The 14,882-nt window shown below is 30.9% G+C and overlaps 1 protein-coding gene across 2 annotated transcripts; it reads left to right on the plus strand.

Annotated features, from left to right (window-relative positions):
• LOC109344411 lies at positions 9,995-14,503 on the plus strand. Of its 2 annotated transcripts, none has more exons than XM_019583210.1 (7): positions 9,995-10,166; positions 10,257-10,347; positions 11,164-12,294; positions 12,528-12,590; positions 12,677-12,894; positions 13,599-13,714; positions 14,255-14,503. In XM_019583210.1, the coding sequence occupies exons 1-7, from the start codon at positions 10,104-10,106 to the stop codon at positions 14,355-14,357; spliced, it is 1,785 nt and encodes a 594-aa protein (XP_019438755.1). In that variant the 5' UTR covers positions 9,995-10,103; the 3' UTR covers positions 14,358-14,503. The 2 variants fall into 2 exon arrangements, with proteins under 2 accessions (XP_019438755.1, XP_019438756.1); XM_019583211.1 differs by having other exon boundaries at positions 10,260-10,347.

Genomic DNA, 14,882 nt, shown 5'->3' on the forward strand with positions numbered 1-14,882 from the left:
TAGTAGAGATAATAAAAAACTTTAATAATGACAAAATGAATACTACATAAAAATATGTATGTATTATAAAAAGGTTCACCAAAACTATCTATTAGCCGTCTTATAATAAGAACTCGAGGGAATATTTTATTATGATAACATATATGCACAATTGTTCAATATGAAAATAGTGCAGAATTGTACATGACTTTGAAGAATGAGCACTCGAGTGCTGACAATTGTTGATTGGTCTTCATTGTTGTAGTTGAGCATTGTTGTGCTATCGTTGAACAAGGATTCCATGTTCCAATTTTTTTTGTTTCTATGTTCGAAGTCAATTAAATTCTATCAAATAATATAAAAAATTACTTTATATTTTTTTGATTTTTCTAAGACATAAATGAGATACAAAAAAGGAATATATGATCTCCTTTCATTACCGTTTGTATGTTCCTGGCGGTAAAGGTTCAATTGTTGATGTTGATCATAAGATTTCTACCTTTCAAATTGTAGTTATGATGATTAATAGTGTATATAAACTTTCTTTACCTTATTTAACTCTTTTTATATAATGTAATTATGATTGATAAGTAGTTATCAAATGGATGGAGAAGAGATGTTACCAAACAAGAGAGGAAAATAGTAAAATGATGCAAAATTTAGAAAAGAATATGTGATGAGGCTTGTTATTCAATGTTCTTGGCAATAAAATAGGGTGAGCCAACATTAAAGGTTGCAGAACAACTAGTTCCCAGTGTTTGGCCGCTTGGACCACGTGTTTCTGAAGTGTCACTCCATTGAACAATGGTGTTATTGACACCAACTCCTTCCATGGTAATGAAGGAATTCGAAATAGGAACATTAACTTTCTCTCTATACATAAAACACAATCACACATTTTCATTTAAATATTATTTGTCAAACATACAAGACTATATAGTAGTACTCACATGTAAACTCTTCCATTGTAATTCACAAAATATAATATTTTGTAAAATAATACTATTTTTATGAATATTTTTTTCATAAATAACTTTTCATAATATTAGATGAGCGAGGACCCAATTACTCCAAGAGTAAGTTTTTTTAAACCCACTCCCCATCCTAGCCATCAATTCTAGGGAAATCTAATGGTTTAGATTTACTCACCAATTCAAACCATTGAATTTCCCTAGAATTGATGGCTAGGATGAGGAGTAAGTGGATCTCTCCTCATATTAGACAAATACACTCTATACAATGCATTTGATATGAGGTGGCCAATATATTTGAGAATAATATTTTTGTGATTGTGCTTTTAATTTTTGTGCAAGTATTTATCAACACAAAAGGAGTTGGCGCCGATAAAATTATTGTTCAAAATGTTTTCTAGCATATCAGTAACACATATATGCTAAAAAAACATCATTTTGTATAAATCCAGTCACATAAATTCAGTTTGATTTGGATTTGACAAATACAATAGTATAGTTTATGCACTTGCCTTTTTTTTGTTGTTGATAAATACAAGCACAGATCTATACATGCCAATTTTTAATTGTGCATAAGCATGAGAAAGTGAAAGAGTAGAAAGGAAGATACACATACAAATGATAGTTAGGGTGACACCAATCATCTCAGCCTTAGAGAATGATGACCTTATCCATATAGGTGTAAGCAAAGACCACTAAAGAAAAAGGTCCACAAGGCCTCCTAAGGTATATCTTTCATGACCTGGTGACCTTACACTTCACGAAAGAGAACCCCTTGTTCTATGACATATGAAACCTTCTTTGAGTTGTTATCGACCCTAAATTGTGTGCTATGAAACTAATGTGTCACCCCTAAATTAAAAGTTTAACCAACTTAGTATTAATCACAACACAATATAATTAAATACATTGTATTTTTTATATCAAACTCAAATTTTCTTATATATAAAAAAAAAAGATTAGAAAATGTTGACTTAATGTATATGGATAGAAGATTTCATGGGCATATCTACATATGACATTCTAACGAGAAAATGACTAATGTACTATTATGCTCTCATGCTACTAAAAAATAGATGTATTAATTATTGAGAGAAAATATAACCTCAAAAAGAGAGCGACCATCTCAGAATATAAAATCAATAGAGCATTCAATAAAACAATGTTGTAGTTGTGTTTGGCAAAATAATCATAGATTATATCATTTCCTCCCAAGAAATTGCAACCAAAGAATGTGGATCCATCTACTGAAATTAGAATTGCCACACCTTGCTTTCCAACTACTCCCGGTGCAGGCGCAAGAGCAATGATCAACATTCACATTTTTTATATTAAAATGTACATTCACGTATAAAAATGTTGAGTTTGAATCAAGTTGTAGCAATTGATAGTTTTTTGTTGGTTGATTTAACTTTTAATTATATTTAGTATTAGGTTTTAATTAGAATGCATTAGACAACTAATCATCATGAGAAAATCATTGTAAATCTCTGACTTTTATAATAGTTAACTCAAAACTTGAGGTATTATATGATTGATTCCAGCTCTATAATCTTTCTACTCGAAGTTAAACGCTTAATATTAACATATATGATATGTGAAATATATTTTTATAATTAACTAGGAAATTTTGCATAAGGACATGATTTGAGTGATTGGATCTCACAACTTATTGTGTGCCACTTATAAAAATTTGTTTGATAGGCATAAAAATTTGGTATGAGATTGAAAAACTTGTGGATAATAGTAAAGTAGTAGTTTAATAAAGGTGATTAATAATGTTTATAAACTTTTTTTAACCTTATTTAGATCTTTTTACACAATGTAATTACGATTGATAAGTAGTTATCAAAAGGGTGGAAAAGAGATGTCCCCAAACAAGAGAAAAAAAGAGTGAAATGATGCACAATTTAGAAGAGAACACGTGAAGGGTCATGTTAACTTACGTTGAATATAATGTTCTTAGCAGTTAGTTCATAGTAAAGGTTGCAGAATAACTAGTTCCTAGTGTTTGGCTGCTTGGCCCATGTGTTTCTATAGTGTTACCCTATTGAACAATGGTGTTATCGACACCAACTCCTTCTATGGTAATTAAGGACTTAAAAAGAGGAACATTAACTTTCTCCCTATACATAAAACACTATCTATAACTCATTCAAATATTATTTGCCAAACATACATTACTACATAGTAGTACTCACATGTAAACTCCTGTATGGTGATTCACAAAATATCATATTATCCATACAAGTATAAGCAAAGACCACTATAGAAAAAGTTCCACAAGGCCTCCCAAGTAATATCATTTTCGACCTTTTGACCTTGCACTTCATAAAAGAGAATCCCTTATTATCTGACATATGAGTCCTTCTTTGAGCTGTTATTGACCCTGAATTGTGTGGCACGAAATAAATGTGACACCCTAAATTAAAAGCATAACCAATTTATTATTATTCACAATACAATTTAATAAAGTACATTGCATAGAGAGAATGAGAGTAGCTGAAAAAAGAGGACAAATATTTTTCTTTGTGGAAAGAGATAAAAATATTTAAAGGGAGAAGAGGATTAACATTGGAAGTGCACAACAACCGCATAGGTGTTGCACGACAATTGCACATGTGTTGCACGATAGCTGCAAAAAAGTTGCACGACATTTGCAAATGAGCTCCACAACATCCGCATAGGAGTGGCATGACAGCCGCACATGAGTGGCACGACAGCCACACAATAGTGGCACGACAGCCACACAATAGTGGCACGACAGTCGCACAGGAGTGGCATAACAGTTGCACTTGAGTGACACAAGAATATTAACAACATATCAACATTAAATATATTCTAAAAAACATCATTTTGTGTATATTCAGTCGCATTAATTCGGTTCGATTTGGATTGTTAATGTATATCCAATTGTATAATTTCGGTTTGATTTAGTTTGACAAATACAAAAAATTCAATAGAAATAGATTATACACTTGCCTTTTTGGTTGACAAATACATGCACATGCATATTGTTAATTGTGCTTAAGCATGAGAAAGTTAAAAAGTGGAAAGGAAGATCAACATACGAATTATAGTTAAGGTGACCCCAATCATCCCAGCCTTAGGGAATGATGATGTTATCCATATTGGTGTAAGCAAGGACAACTAAAGAAAAAGGTACGCAAGGCCTCCCAAGGAATATCCTTTCTAGTCCCATGAGCTTACACTTCACAAAAGAGAATCCTTTGTTTTCTAACATATGAGCCATTCTTTGAGCTGTTATTGACCTTGAATTGTTAACTATGGAATGAATGTGACACTCATAAAATAAAAGTGTAATCAACTTAGTATTATTCACAACACAATTTAATTAAATATATTGCATTGAGAGAATGAGAGTAGTCGAAAAAAGAGGAAATAAACACATTTTTTTCTGTGTGGAAAGAGACAAAAAAGTTGAAGGGGAGAAGAGGATTCACATTGGAGCTGTACGACAACCGCACAGAAGTTGCACGATAGCTGCACATGAGCTACACGACAACCGCACAGGAGCTGCACGACAGCTACACATGAGCAATACAACACATGATTATTAGAACAACAGTTACCAACATATCAACAACACATATATACTAAAAAACATCATGTTATGTATATCCAATCACATAAATTTGGTTCGATTTGTTTTGTTAATGTATATCCAATCGCATAAATTTGGTTCAATTTGGATTGGACAAATCAACAAATACAATAGAAATTGATTGTGCACATGCCTTTTTGGTTGACAAATACATGCATAAATCTGCACATGCTTCTTGTTAATTTTGCATAAGCATGAGAGAGTGAAAGAGTGGAAAGGAAGAACAACATATGAATGATAGTTAGGATGACCCCAATCACCCTAGCCTTAGGATATGATGATATTCTCCATATACATGTAAGCAAAGACGACTAAAGAAAAATGTCCCCAAGGCCTGCGATTTTACACTTCACAAAAGAGAACCTCTCGTTCTCTAACATATGAAACATTCTTTAAGTTGTTATTGACCCTGAATTGTGTGCTATGGAATGAATGTGACACCCCTAAATTAAGTTTAACCAACTTAGTATTAATCACTACGCAATTTAATTAAATATATTAGATTTTTTATATCAAACTCAAATTTTCTTACATATAGAAAAAAAAAGAATATTAGAAGATGTTGACTTAATGTATATGGATAGAAGATTGCAACAAAATCAGTTCATAGGCATATCAAAATATGACCTTCGAACAAGACAAGGAATGATGTACTACTATGCTCTCATGCTACTAAAAAAATATATGTATTAAATATTGAGAGAAAATATAACCTCAAAACGATAGCGTCCATCTCCGAATATGAAATCAATATAACCTTCAAAAAAACAATCCTCGTAGTAGTGTCTGCTAGAATAATCACAAATTATATCATTTGCTCCCAAGAAATTGCAACCAAAGAATGTTGTTGCATCTCCTGAAATTAAAACTGCCACACCTTGCTTTTCATCTGCTCCTGGTTCAGGAGCAGGAGCAATGTTCTGCATTCACGTTTTTTATAGGAAAATGTCCATTCACATATAAAAATATTGGGTTTGAATCAATTTGTAGCAATTTATAGTTTTATCTTGGTTGATTTCATTGTTAATTGTTATTAATATTAGGGTTTAAATAGAATGCATTTGAAAACTAATCATCATGAGAAAATCATTGTAAATCTTTGACTTTTATAATAGTTATCTCAAAACTTGAGGTAATATATGATTGATTCTAGCGGTAAAAACTTTTTACTCGAAGTTACACTCTTAATATTAACATATATGTGAAATATATTTTTATAATAAACTAGGAAATTTAATACAAAGACATGATTTGAGTGATTAGATCTCACAACTTACTGGTGCCACTTGTATGAGATTGAAAAATCCATGGATAGTAGTAAAATAGATGTATAATAGAGACGATTAATAGTGTTTATAAACATTGTTTACCTTAATTAACTCTTTTCATACAGTTTAATTATGATTGATAAGTAGTTATCAAATGGGTGGAGAAGAAATGCCCCAAACAAGAGAGAAAAAGAGTGAAATGATGCAAAATTTAGAAAAAAATAGGTGAAAGAGCTTGTTAATTTACTATATAGTAGTATTCACGTGTAAACTCCTGCATGGACCTTGATAATCACTCTTACAATATTATTTATTGGAAGGGAATCAATGGCTCCTTTAATTGATGTGAAATATTCATCACCATTGTTCTTATCAACAAGCAAAACGTGAGAAGTTCATATGCTATTCTTTGATGCGTAGTTCATATGCTATTCTTTGATGCGTTGAAAAGTATACTAAAAAGTGAGTGTTTCAAGTAATAACAAAGTTGACCCAAACACTTTTAACCTAATTCTATACCACATTTTAAGAACTAAAAGCAATTTCGAAAAGTATCTAAGATGAGATCCATGAAACTAAAGATAAACCAATATAACAAAGTCTTCGTCATATTCTTTAGCAGCAAGATGAGAAAGTGGTTAGGTTTGGGGAGGAGTGAAGAAATGGAAGCTACTCTCTTCTTGTTATGGAAACTCAAGTTGAACAGACTCCTTTAAATTTTAAAGTATTATGTTAGAAAAAATAAATATAAAGTTTTCACCCAAACAAAGAAAGTAATGATATAATATGCATGTGCCCATATATACATGCATGGTAGTTAAAATTGCAATCTACATTTTTATGACTTTGCTATCGATTTTGAGGCACGATCTTGCTGAAAAATCGATGTTGTTGTCGCTTCTGGGATCACTGTGGAAAATCTGAACATCGTAAAATTGTTAATATTCTTCAATTGGTCTTACATGATTTTTCATAATCGAGTTGCAAATGTAGATGTTGTTCTTCATCATTTGTGATTCACCTCAGTTCTAACTATTTGTTGTAGGGTAAGTGCTTTGTGACTATGACTTGTATGTGGCTGGGTATGGAAGTAGTTGTTGAGATTGAAGAAGAGGTGATGTGGAAATAAGATTTCATCTTATACTTCTTCAAAATCCTATCTAATGAATAAAGATTAAAATAGAATTGATTTTTCCTTTTGTCTATCCCAATTTCACAACACTGTGGTATGTGAGTGTTACTCTTTTTTAATGTTAGTTTAAAATATCCTTAGTAAATGTTTAATTAATGTTAAATTTATTGATTCATATATGTTATATTTTCTTTATTGTTACAATATATATGCCCCTAAATAAATATATATATATATATATATATATATATATTTAATATGTATTCACATTGTATGATACTACATATTCAATTTTTATATGTACCATTTTGTGTTCTATGAACTTTATATTTTTATTTATTTATAATAATGCTCAGAGCTTATTAACGTATAGTGTATTAAGTGTCTGCGGCCCACATTTTTACTTTATGGTGTCAAATATTCAAGTTTTATATATTTCATTTTGAGAAGTAGAATATATTTTTGCATTATTAATTGTACTTTATATTATAATTTTTTATTAGCCTTTAACACTTTTTTAATTTCTATAAAAAACCATATAATTATATGTAACCACGACCGACATATTAATCACATCTATCACCTTAAATTTAATATTATAACAATGACAAAAAATTATACAACTAAATATTCATTTTTATATATTTTATTTTGTATAATTAGAATATCTCACATTACTCGAGATGACAATTATGTAGAAGTGCATAGAAAAATTAGAGGTCAATAACACTTACATTCTTTAATTTACACTGAGATTATATTTTACCCTTAAAAATACACTAAAAACAAAATCGCTCTCTCCATTAATGGTTATGAGGTATGGATAAATTCTTTTGTTTTCTTGATGCATGATTCATTAGAAAAAAACTTGTACACAATTATAGTTTCCTATGTTTTTTTGACTAGTATCTGAATCAATAAGTGATTATCCCTATAAATAAATATTGCTCTAAATAGTTGAATATTGACATTTAACTTTGTATGATATACTTGAGAAACAAGTGGTACATGAAATGATATACAGGTTGAGATAGAAGATGTATTCATTGCATGGTTGCTCTTCCAAAAAATATTACTCTCAAGAATTGAATCCTTAACCTTTTTGGTTTTTCTAAGAAATCTTATATGATTAGATCAATATCTTGTTGTACATTATATCTATTCATCTAATACTCTTAATAAGATTAATCTAAGTGAGTATATGGTGCATGAATTTCAAATTATAGTTTGGAATTATAATCCCAATTTTGTAGGAATTAAAATTTTCTTGAATTATAATTTTATAAGATGAGTAATTAGAGGTTCACGTAGAGAGAGATTTATACTAAATTTCCAACAATTTGATGGCCCTTACTTTTGATGAACCCAAATTATATAATTAGTTTTGTTAAAGTGATGATAGGAATTATTATTAATGATAATAACTTATTTTATATAGTAGGTACTTTACATTCTAGATCATTTAAAATAAACAACACAGTGATAAGTCTCTAGTATAATCACTTTGCTAAATATCTTTGTCTTCTATAAGAATATGGATATGATAATAATCTATCTATGAAATGAAAGATCAATCATATTTAAAAAAAGTACTTCATTTTATTAACAATCTATACTATATATAAAGCCAAAACTTAAAATAAATTCCTTCATGGTGTAATTTTCATTTTCTATATTGCCCTTAAAATTATTTAATTTTTACAAAAAAAACTATATAATTCTAAGCAACTACCACCAATATATTAATTAACCACATATCCTACTTTAATTAAACATTATCATAAACAAACAAAAAAAATAATATAAAGTACACCGAACACAAAAATACATTTTAATTCAAAAAAATGAAATATATAAAAATTGAATATGTAGTATCACATAATATTCGCTGGCACACGAAATGTCTGTACACACTAGTTATTATAATGAAAATAGTAATATTTTTTATTTAGGGCATTTTGTGAAGTATTATTCTCCGTCATAATATTTTTGTGAATATGATTTTCGAAAATTACTTTTTATAATTTGTAACAAATACATTCTTAACAATGTATTTGATTTGAGGCTATCAATATATTTAATAATAATATTTTTGTGAATGTGCTTTTAACTAATATTTTCTCTCTATTCTCATTGAATCGAAATCTTATCCATTACTAGATATCAGAGTTAGCTGAGAATATATAGAAAACCTAAAAACTATGACATTTTTATCCCTTTAATTTACACTAATATTAAACTTTTACCTTTTAAAAATATAGTAAAAATTATGATTAACCTTTCAAATAATGGAGAGGAGCCTGACTCCATTTTAGAAGATAGAAATAAAAGAATGTATAGAAGATTAATGATGTATTAATATAAAAAATGAAAACAATATAAGTAATGTATAGAAGTTTATAATAATTATTAATAAGAGAAATTACAAAAGAATAAGTTTATAATATAAAAATTATGTCATTATAGTAGTTATTACTTGTTTTGTCTTTATTAATAGTATAGTTAAATTTAATAGTATAGATATTACAAAAGAATTAAATTAGAAAAATATAGGTTGAAAAATTCATTTATAACATAAAAGGACCAAAATGGAAAATTAGACCATTTTATTTTCTTATGAGGAAAACATGATTTCCAAAGAAGTAAAGATGGCTCAAAATGATGGAAAAAGAAGCCGTTGTAAGAAAAAGTGATTAAGCGATTCAAATTCGAAATCCATAAGAAGATGAAGATGAGGTGAACATCTACTATTTCCAGAAAATGATTTAATATGTATATACTGACACATTAAGTGTTTTTGCATTATCAGTAAATCATGCATCATTATTTATTAAACATCTTTCACTCTTAAACAAAACAAAAATAATACAAATCAATAATATTACTCCATATATCATTATTTTTATTGATTAGTCAGACAAATATTTAATTTTTTAATTTTTTAATTTTTGATAAATCATAAACAATAATACATGAATTGACAATGAAACACGTGACAACTAACAACGTTGTCTTTTTCAAATTTAAAACCGCTTAAAATTCAAATTTAATCCTCTCTCTCACACCCACTTCATTTCCCACAAACCCTAACCACTTGAATTGGATCTCTCACTTTCTTACCAGATTATATGAACAACGACGAGGATTGCAATTCGGAGCAATCTATGTTGACCCATCGATCCCATTCCAAGGTTGCATTTTTCTATTTTCTTTTTTTGGTTATTGGATTATTATAATTATTATTCAAACTTATAATTAAATGTTTCATTACTCAAATTTAGAAGTTGGGAAGCATCAATTTTGGAAAGAAGAATGAAAGCCCTCGTAAAAGGGTCAAAATGAGAGATCTTGATTCTATTACTCAATCTTCTGGTACTTTAATTTCTTAACCCCTTTTTCAATTTGGAAAAAACTATTGATTTTGTTTTGCAAAGATTTTAGCTTTTATGTAATTATTATTGGGTTTCTGTTTATTTCATCACATTCATGAGTTAAATAAAATACCCATGTTTGTTCCTAAGGAAAAAAATGTGCCCCTAATTTGAGGTCCTAAGAATATGAAATGTCAGTTAAAATAGTTCATGTTAGGAATTAATGTTTTCTCTAAAGTTTATGTTGAAAAGAATTATTTTGATTAGTATTTGAGATTTTTCATAATTTTTATTTTTCATAGACTAAATCGACACATTTTTCGGGAGTGACATTGCCTAATTATATTTTTTTGGTACTACCGAGGGTATCCCCTCACCCTTACTACTCCCTTTCGGGGTGCGTGATATTCCTCCCACCGAGCGTCGCTTTGAGGAATGCCTAGTTAGATTTTATTGTGAAGTAAACAATTTTTTTTTTGAACCATGTATACTTTTCTTATGAGTTTGAAATTAATGTGTTCTTAAATATTTGTCCCCACATAGACCAATTTGATTACTATTTGAGAATTTTAAGGAAAAAGTTGAGATTTTCTAGTATTTCAGATTTTTAAGGAAAAAGTTGAGATTTTTCATTTCTCAGATACTAAATTGGGGGCACACTTTTTTTCATGGAATTGATAAATTTAGGTATTCAGTTTCTAAATTAATTTTTTTCCGAATCAGACTTTACTGTGAATGTAAGCATTTTTGTTTGAACCATGTGTACTTTTTGTCTTGTTCTTATGATTTTTATTTTAGCATCAATTATAATTTGCAGAATCTAATACCAATTATTCAGAGTTTACCAATGACCAAGAGCACATTATTCACCAGATGTCACAAATGACCAAGTTAGCGGTAACTGTGGATATGGATGCTTCTAAAGAAGCTAAATCCGGGAGGAAGACATTTAAAGCCGAGGTTAATCTTGCCGCTAGTCCTCTGGATCTTAATAAGGAACCTTGCAGTGCAAGATATTCATCCCTGGATAAAGGTGGTGGATGTGTGACTCTGACTAAAGTATCCTTGACCGAGAAGCGAAAACGAGAGCAACATAGTAACTTTGTGAAATCAAAAGGAATTAATGTAGATCTTAATGCAGATGATGCCATTAGCTCAGTAAATCTGAAATCAGCGCATTCTCAAAAAGCACATCGTCAATTTAAGTCAAAGGATGTATCCGAGAGTGCAAGCTGTACTGGACGACCTACCGAAGAAAAGGATCCAATGAGAATATGGAAGGAGATGAAGCAAAATGGTTTTCTTTCATCCTCTCATGGAGGCATTCCAATGCCAAAACCGTGTGAGAGAAAAAGTACAAATAATATGCTCAAGAAAAATCTGGAACTTGCAAAGCGAGAACAAATAAACAAGTTTACGAAGATTGCAGCTCCAAGTGGACTATTGAATGATTTGAACCCTGGTATTATAAATCATGTAAGAAATAGAAAACAGGTTCATTCAATTATTGAGGCTCTTGTAAAGTCTGAAAAGAATGAAAGTAGGAGCACAGGGAGAAATCAATCATCACATCGAATAAGTGGATGCACCGAAGTTAGCCAAAGGGACCCGGGACATACGACTGATGTAGGCAAACGTCTGCTTACCTTTCCTCATGAAGAAGGGAACCTTCATAGTTCTTCAGGGAGAAGGGACACAGAACAATTTCCGGTGACAATGAACAATTCCTCTTGGATTTTGAATGGTATAGTTAGTGATTGTAAAACAGAAACATGCACTATAGAGAAAGCTAGTCTTGAAAGTTGTGCATCTCACTCGACCCATGTCACAGAAGACGGCATTTCAGCACCGAAATTGTCATCTTCAACAAATGCATCAATGAGTTCTACCAATTTGTTAAAGGAGGAACCCTCTAACTTCACGATTGTTTCATCTCTTTCCTTGAAAGGCTAGTAAACATCATGCTTATGCTACTTTTTCTTTTTCTTTTTTGATTTATAATTCTTTACATTATGCTGGTGTAGATCATCATCGATTTGTATGATAAGAAGTAATTCAAGTATCACTGTTTCAGTTCGTTAAATACGTATCAGATAGACTAGGATACTAAGAAAAAAACTGTCTTAGTTGATATATGCTTCTTGAGCCTTTTGCTGATATGGATGATTTTATGTTTTTCAGCTGCTACCGTAGCTTCTCAATGGTTGGAGCTACTACATCAGGATATCAAAGGGCGACTTTTGGGTAATACTATATTTATTTCATTTGACCAGGTTTAACAAGAGTGAAACTGCTTTCATTTCGTTTTTGTACTCTTTAATATCATGCAGCTTTGCGTCGCAGTAGGAGAAGAGTTCGTTCTGTAATCACTACTGAGTTGCCTTTCCTTATATCCAAGGAATATGAGAATAACCAAGAAAATGATCCCCATGCTATGAAAATCTTTGATAGACTCCCCCCGAAGAAAACTACTGATTTGCATCGGGCAAGATGGACAGCTTTGTTTAGTCGCATGGATGAAGACCTTTCAGAAGAGGAAAAACAACTAGTAAGTGCTTCCTTATGTCAAATGATGCTCTAATATATGACGAAATATAAAGGGGTATGTCCCAGTAGAGTATAAAAATAACAATGCTTTTGAAAACTATCATTTGCCTTCATAGGAATGGTAGTTATACTTTATTGGAGGTGGAGAAATGCAGAATCCATATGTTCTGTATCTGCGAAGCTTAGATTTTTTAGATATGACCCATGTTGTTAAATGTCGGACATGGTGGAGAAGGAAAACCTCCCAACTCCGGCATGACTAGCTCTGTTTTTTTAGCTCAAAATCTCACTTTTTTCTTTCTTTCTCTTTTCCTCCTATTTTCTGTTGATTAGATTTTTTGGTACTACTAAGGGTATTCCATATTCCTTCACCCTAAGGGTAAGAAGCTAATATCTTTCGGTGTGTGTGGCTGCCCCTCCCAAGAAGTGTCGCTCCCAGGAATCGAACCCTTGACCTTTTGGTCATCTAGCAGGGCCTTACACAACTAGACCAACGCCTTTGTTGGTTCCGTTGATTAGATTGCTTCAGCTAGAACCAAGTGGTTCCGCAGAATTTTTGGTCAAGGTGTGGTTGTTGCTGCCATCCACCATTGATAACAATATCACACAACTCTGTCTTCTCCCTTTGATTTGTGATACATTGTCAATGAAGTTTGTGCCTTTTTCTTCATCTAAATCTGAACTTTTCCTGGTTCATTATTTCAGGGATGTTGGTTGAATCAAGTAAAAGAAAAGCAACTCCTATGTGACCAGGGATTGAATCATGCAAACTGGAGCATGGCTTATGGTCTGCAACAGTCGGGAACCGAAAACAACTCCAGGTAAATTTGTCAATGACATGACATTGTAATTTGTATAGACTACATTCTATGAACTTGGATCTTAACAACAAAGTCTTATTTGAGAAGACAACATGTACATTTAGCTGGATGTTGTAGTAGACATTTTGTTTATGTTTGGTTATATTTTGCATTGCACATATGGATATAGTTCTCTTTAAGGCATATAAATCACAGCTTCGGATGCACAAATTTCTTGTTGCGGATAGGTAGTACTCTGCTAAGTTACTAATGGAAACGGCAGCGCACGAGGCTCCCACTTAGTGGGGTATGATGAGGGTAGATGTACGCAATATTACCCTCGTAAGCAAAGAGATTGTTTCCACGATTTCAACCTATGACTATATAAATTAGGCCATGATATATTTGGTTTGGTGTACTATATCTGCATTTATATTCCAAGTTTTAAAACTTGTTCTTATGTTTGCATTTACACCTTCACAATATTTGCTGCAAATCTATAGAACCTAATTGCTATATATATTTTGAAAGCTTCAAGTCATAAATTTAAATGTTATGCAGAGTGTCATCGTCGACGATAGATATCTCGGAGAAAGAGTTAACTGTCAATGCAGCTGCAGCTTCCATATACTCAACATGTAATTTTCTTCTGTCTGAGAGTTAACCTGTGTATCTGACAATGAATTTCATAGGTTCATCTAGATTTTAATTTTTCTTTATTTCTTTGTCTCTTTAATTTATTGTAACTCCATTAACAAATGTATGAGCATGAACAAAACTACAGGTTAGGTTGTTATGTCAGCAAACATGTTATGTCATGAAACATGTTATGTTTTTTCAATTCTTTCTCTTTCTTTAGCCAACTATTTTCTGAGTAAGTTTATTAGTTTAACAATGGAGGTTCCTATAAAATGTACCACATAATTAATTAAGATATTGAAATTAAAGATGTCATATGCATTCCATATACTTTTGTGGAAGGGTTGGGGTACAATTCGGTACTAGAGAATTCAATACTGGATCTAAATTATGATATGTGGTACCTAAAAAAATTTAAGAATACCGATTTTCTTGATTAAATAAAAATATAAAAATATATCATCCACATATTTTAGTACCGGAGAGGTCAATACAGGAGAGAAGCTTATTTCTATGTGGAAATAACAATAAATACTAATTAGTATTTTTG

This window comes from Lupinus angustifolius, chromosome LG03 (assembly GCF_001865875.1).
Source record: "Lupinus angustifolius cultivar Tanjil chromosome LG03, LupAngTanjil_v1.0, whole genome shotgun sequence".
Taxonomy (NCBI): Eukaryota; Viridiplantae; Streptophyta; class Magnoliopsida; order Fabales; family Fabaceae; genus Lupinus; species Lupinus angustifolius.

What these genes read in the sequence shown, in the direction of transcription:
- LOC109344411 (XM_019583210.1), top strand. Translation starts at nt 10,104, where the DNA reads ATGAACAACGACGAGGATTGCAATTCGGAGCAATCTATGTTGACCCAT. An exon ending in TTCATCTCTTTCCTTGAAAG is followed by an intron (nt 12,295 to 12,527) that starts GCTAGTAAACAT and finishes TATGTTTTTCAG; the next exon opens with CTGCTACCGTAGCTTCTCAA. An exon ending in TATCAAAGGGCGACTTTTGG is followed by an intron (nt 12,591 to 12,676) that starts GTAATACTATAT and finishes AATATCATGCAG; the next exon opens with CTTTGCGTCGCAGTAGGAGA.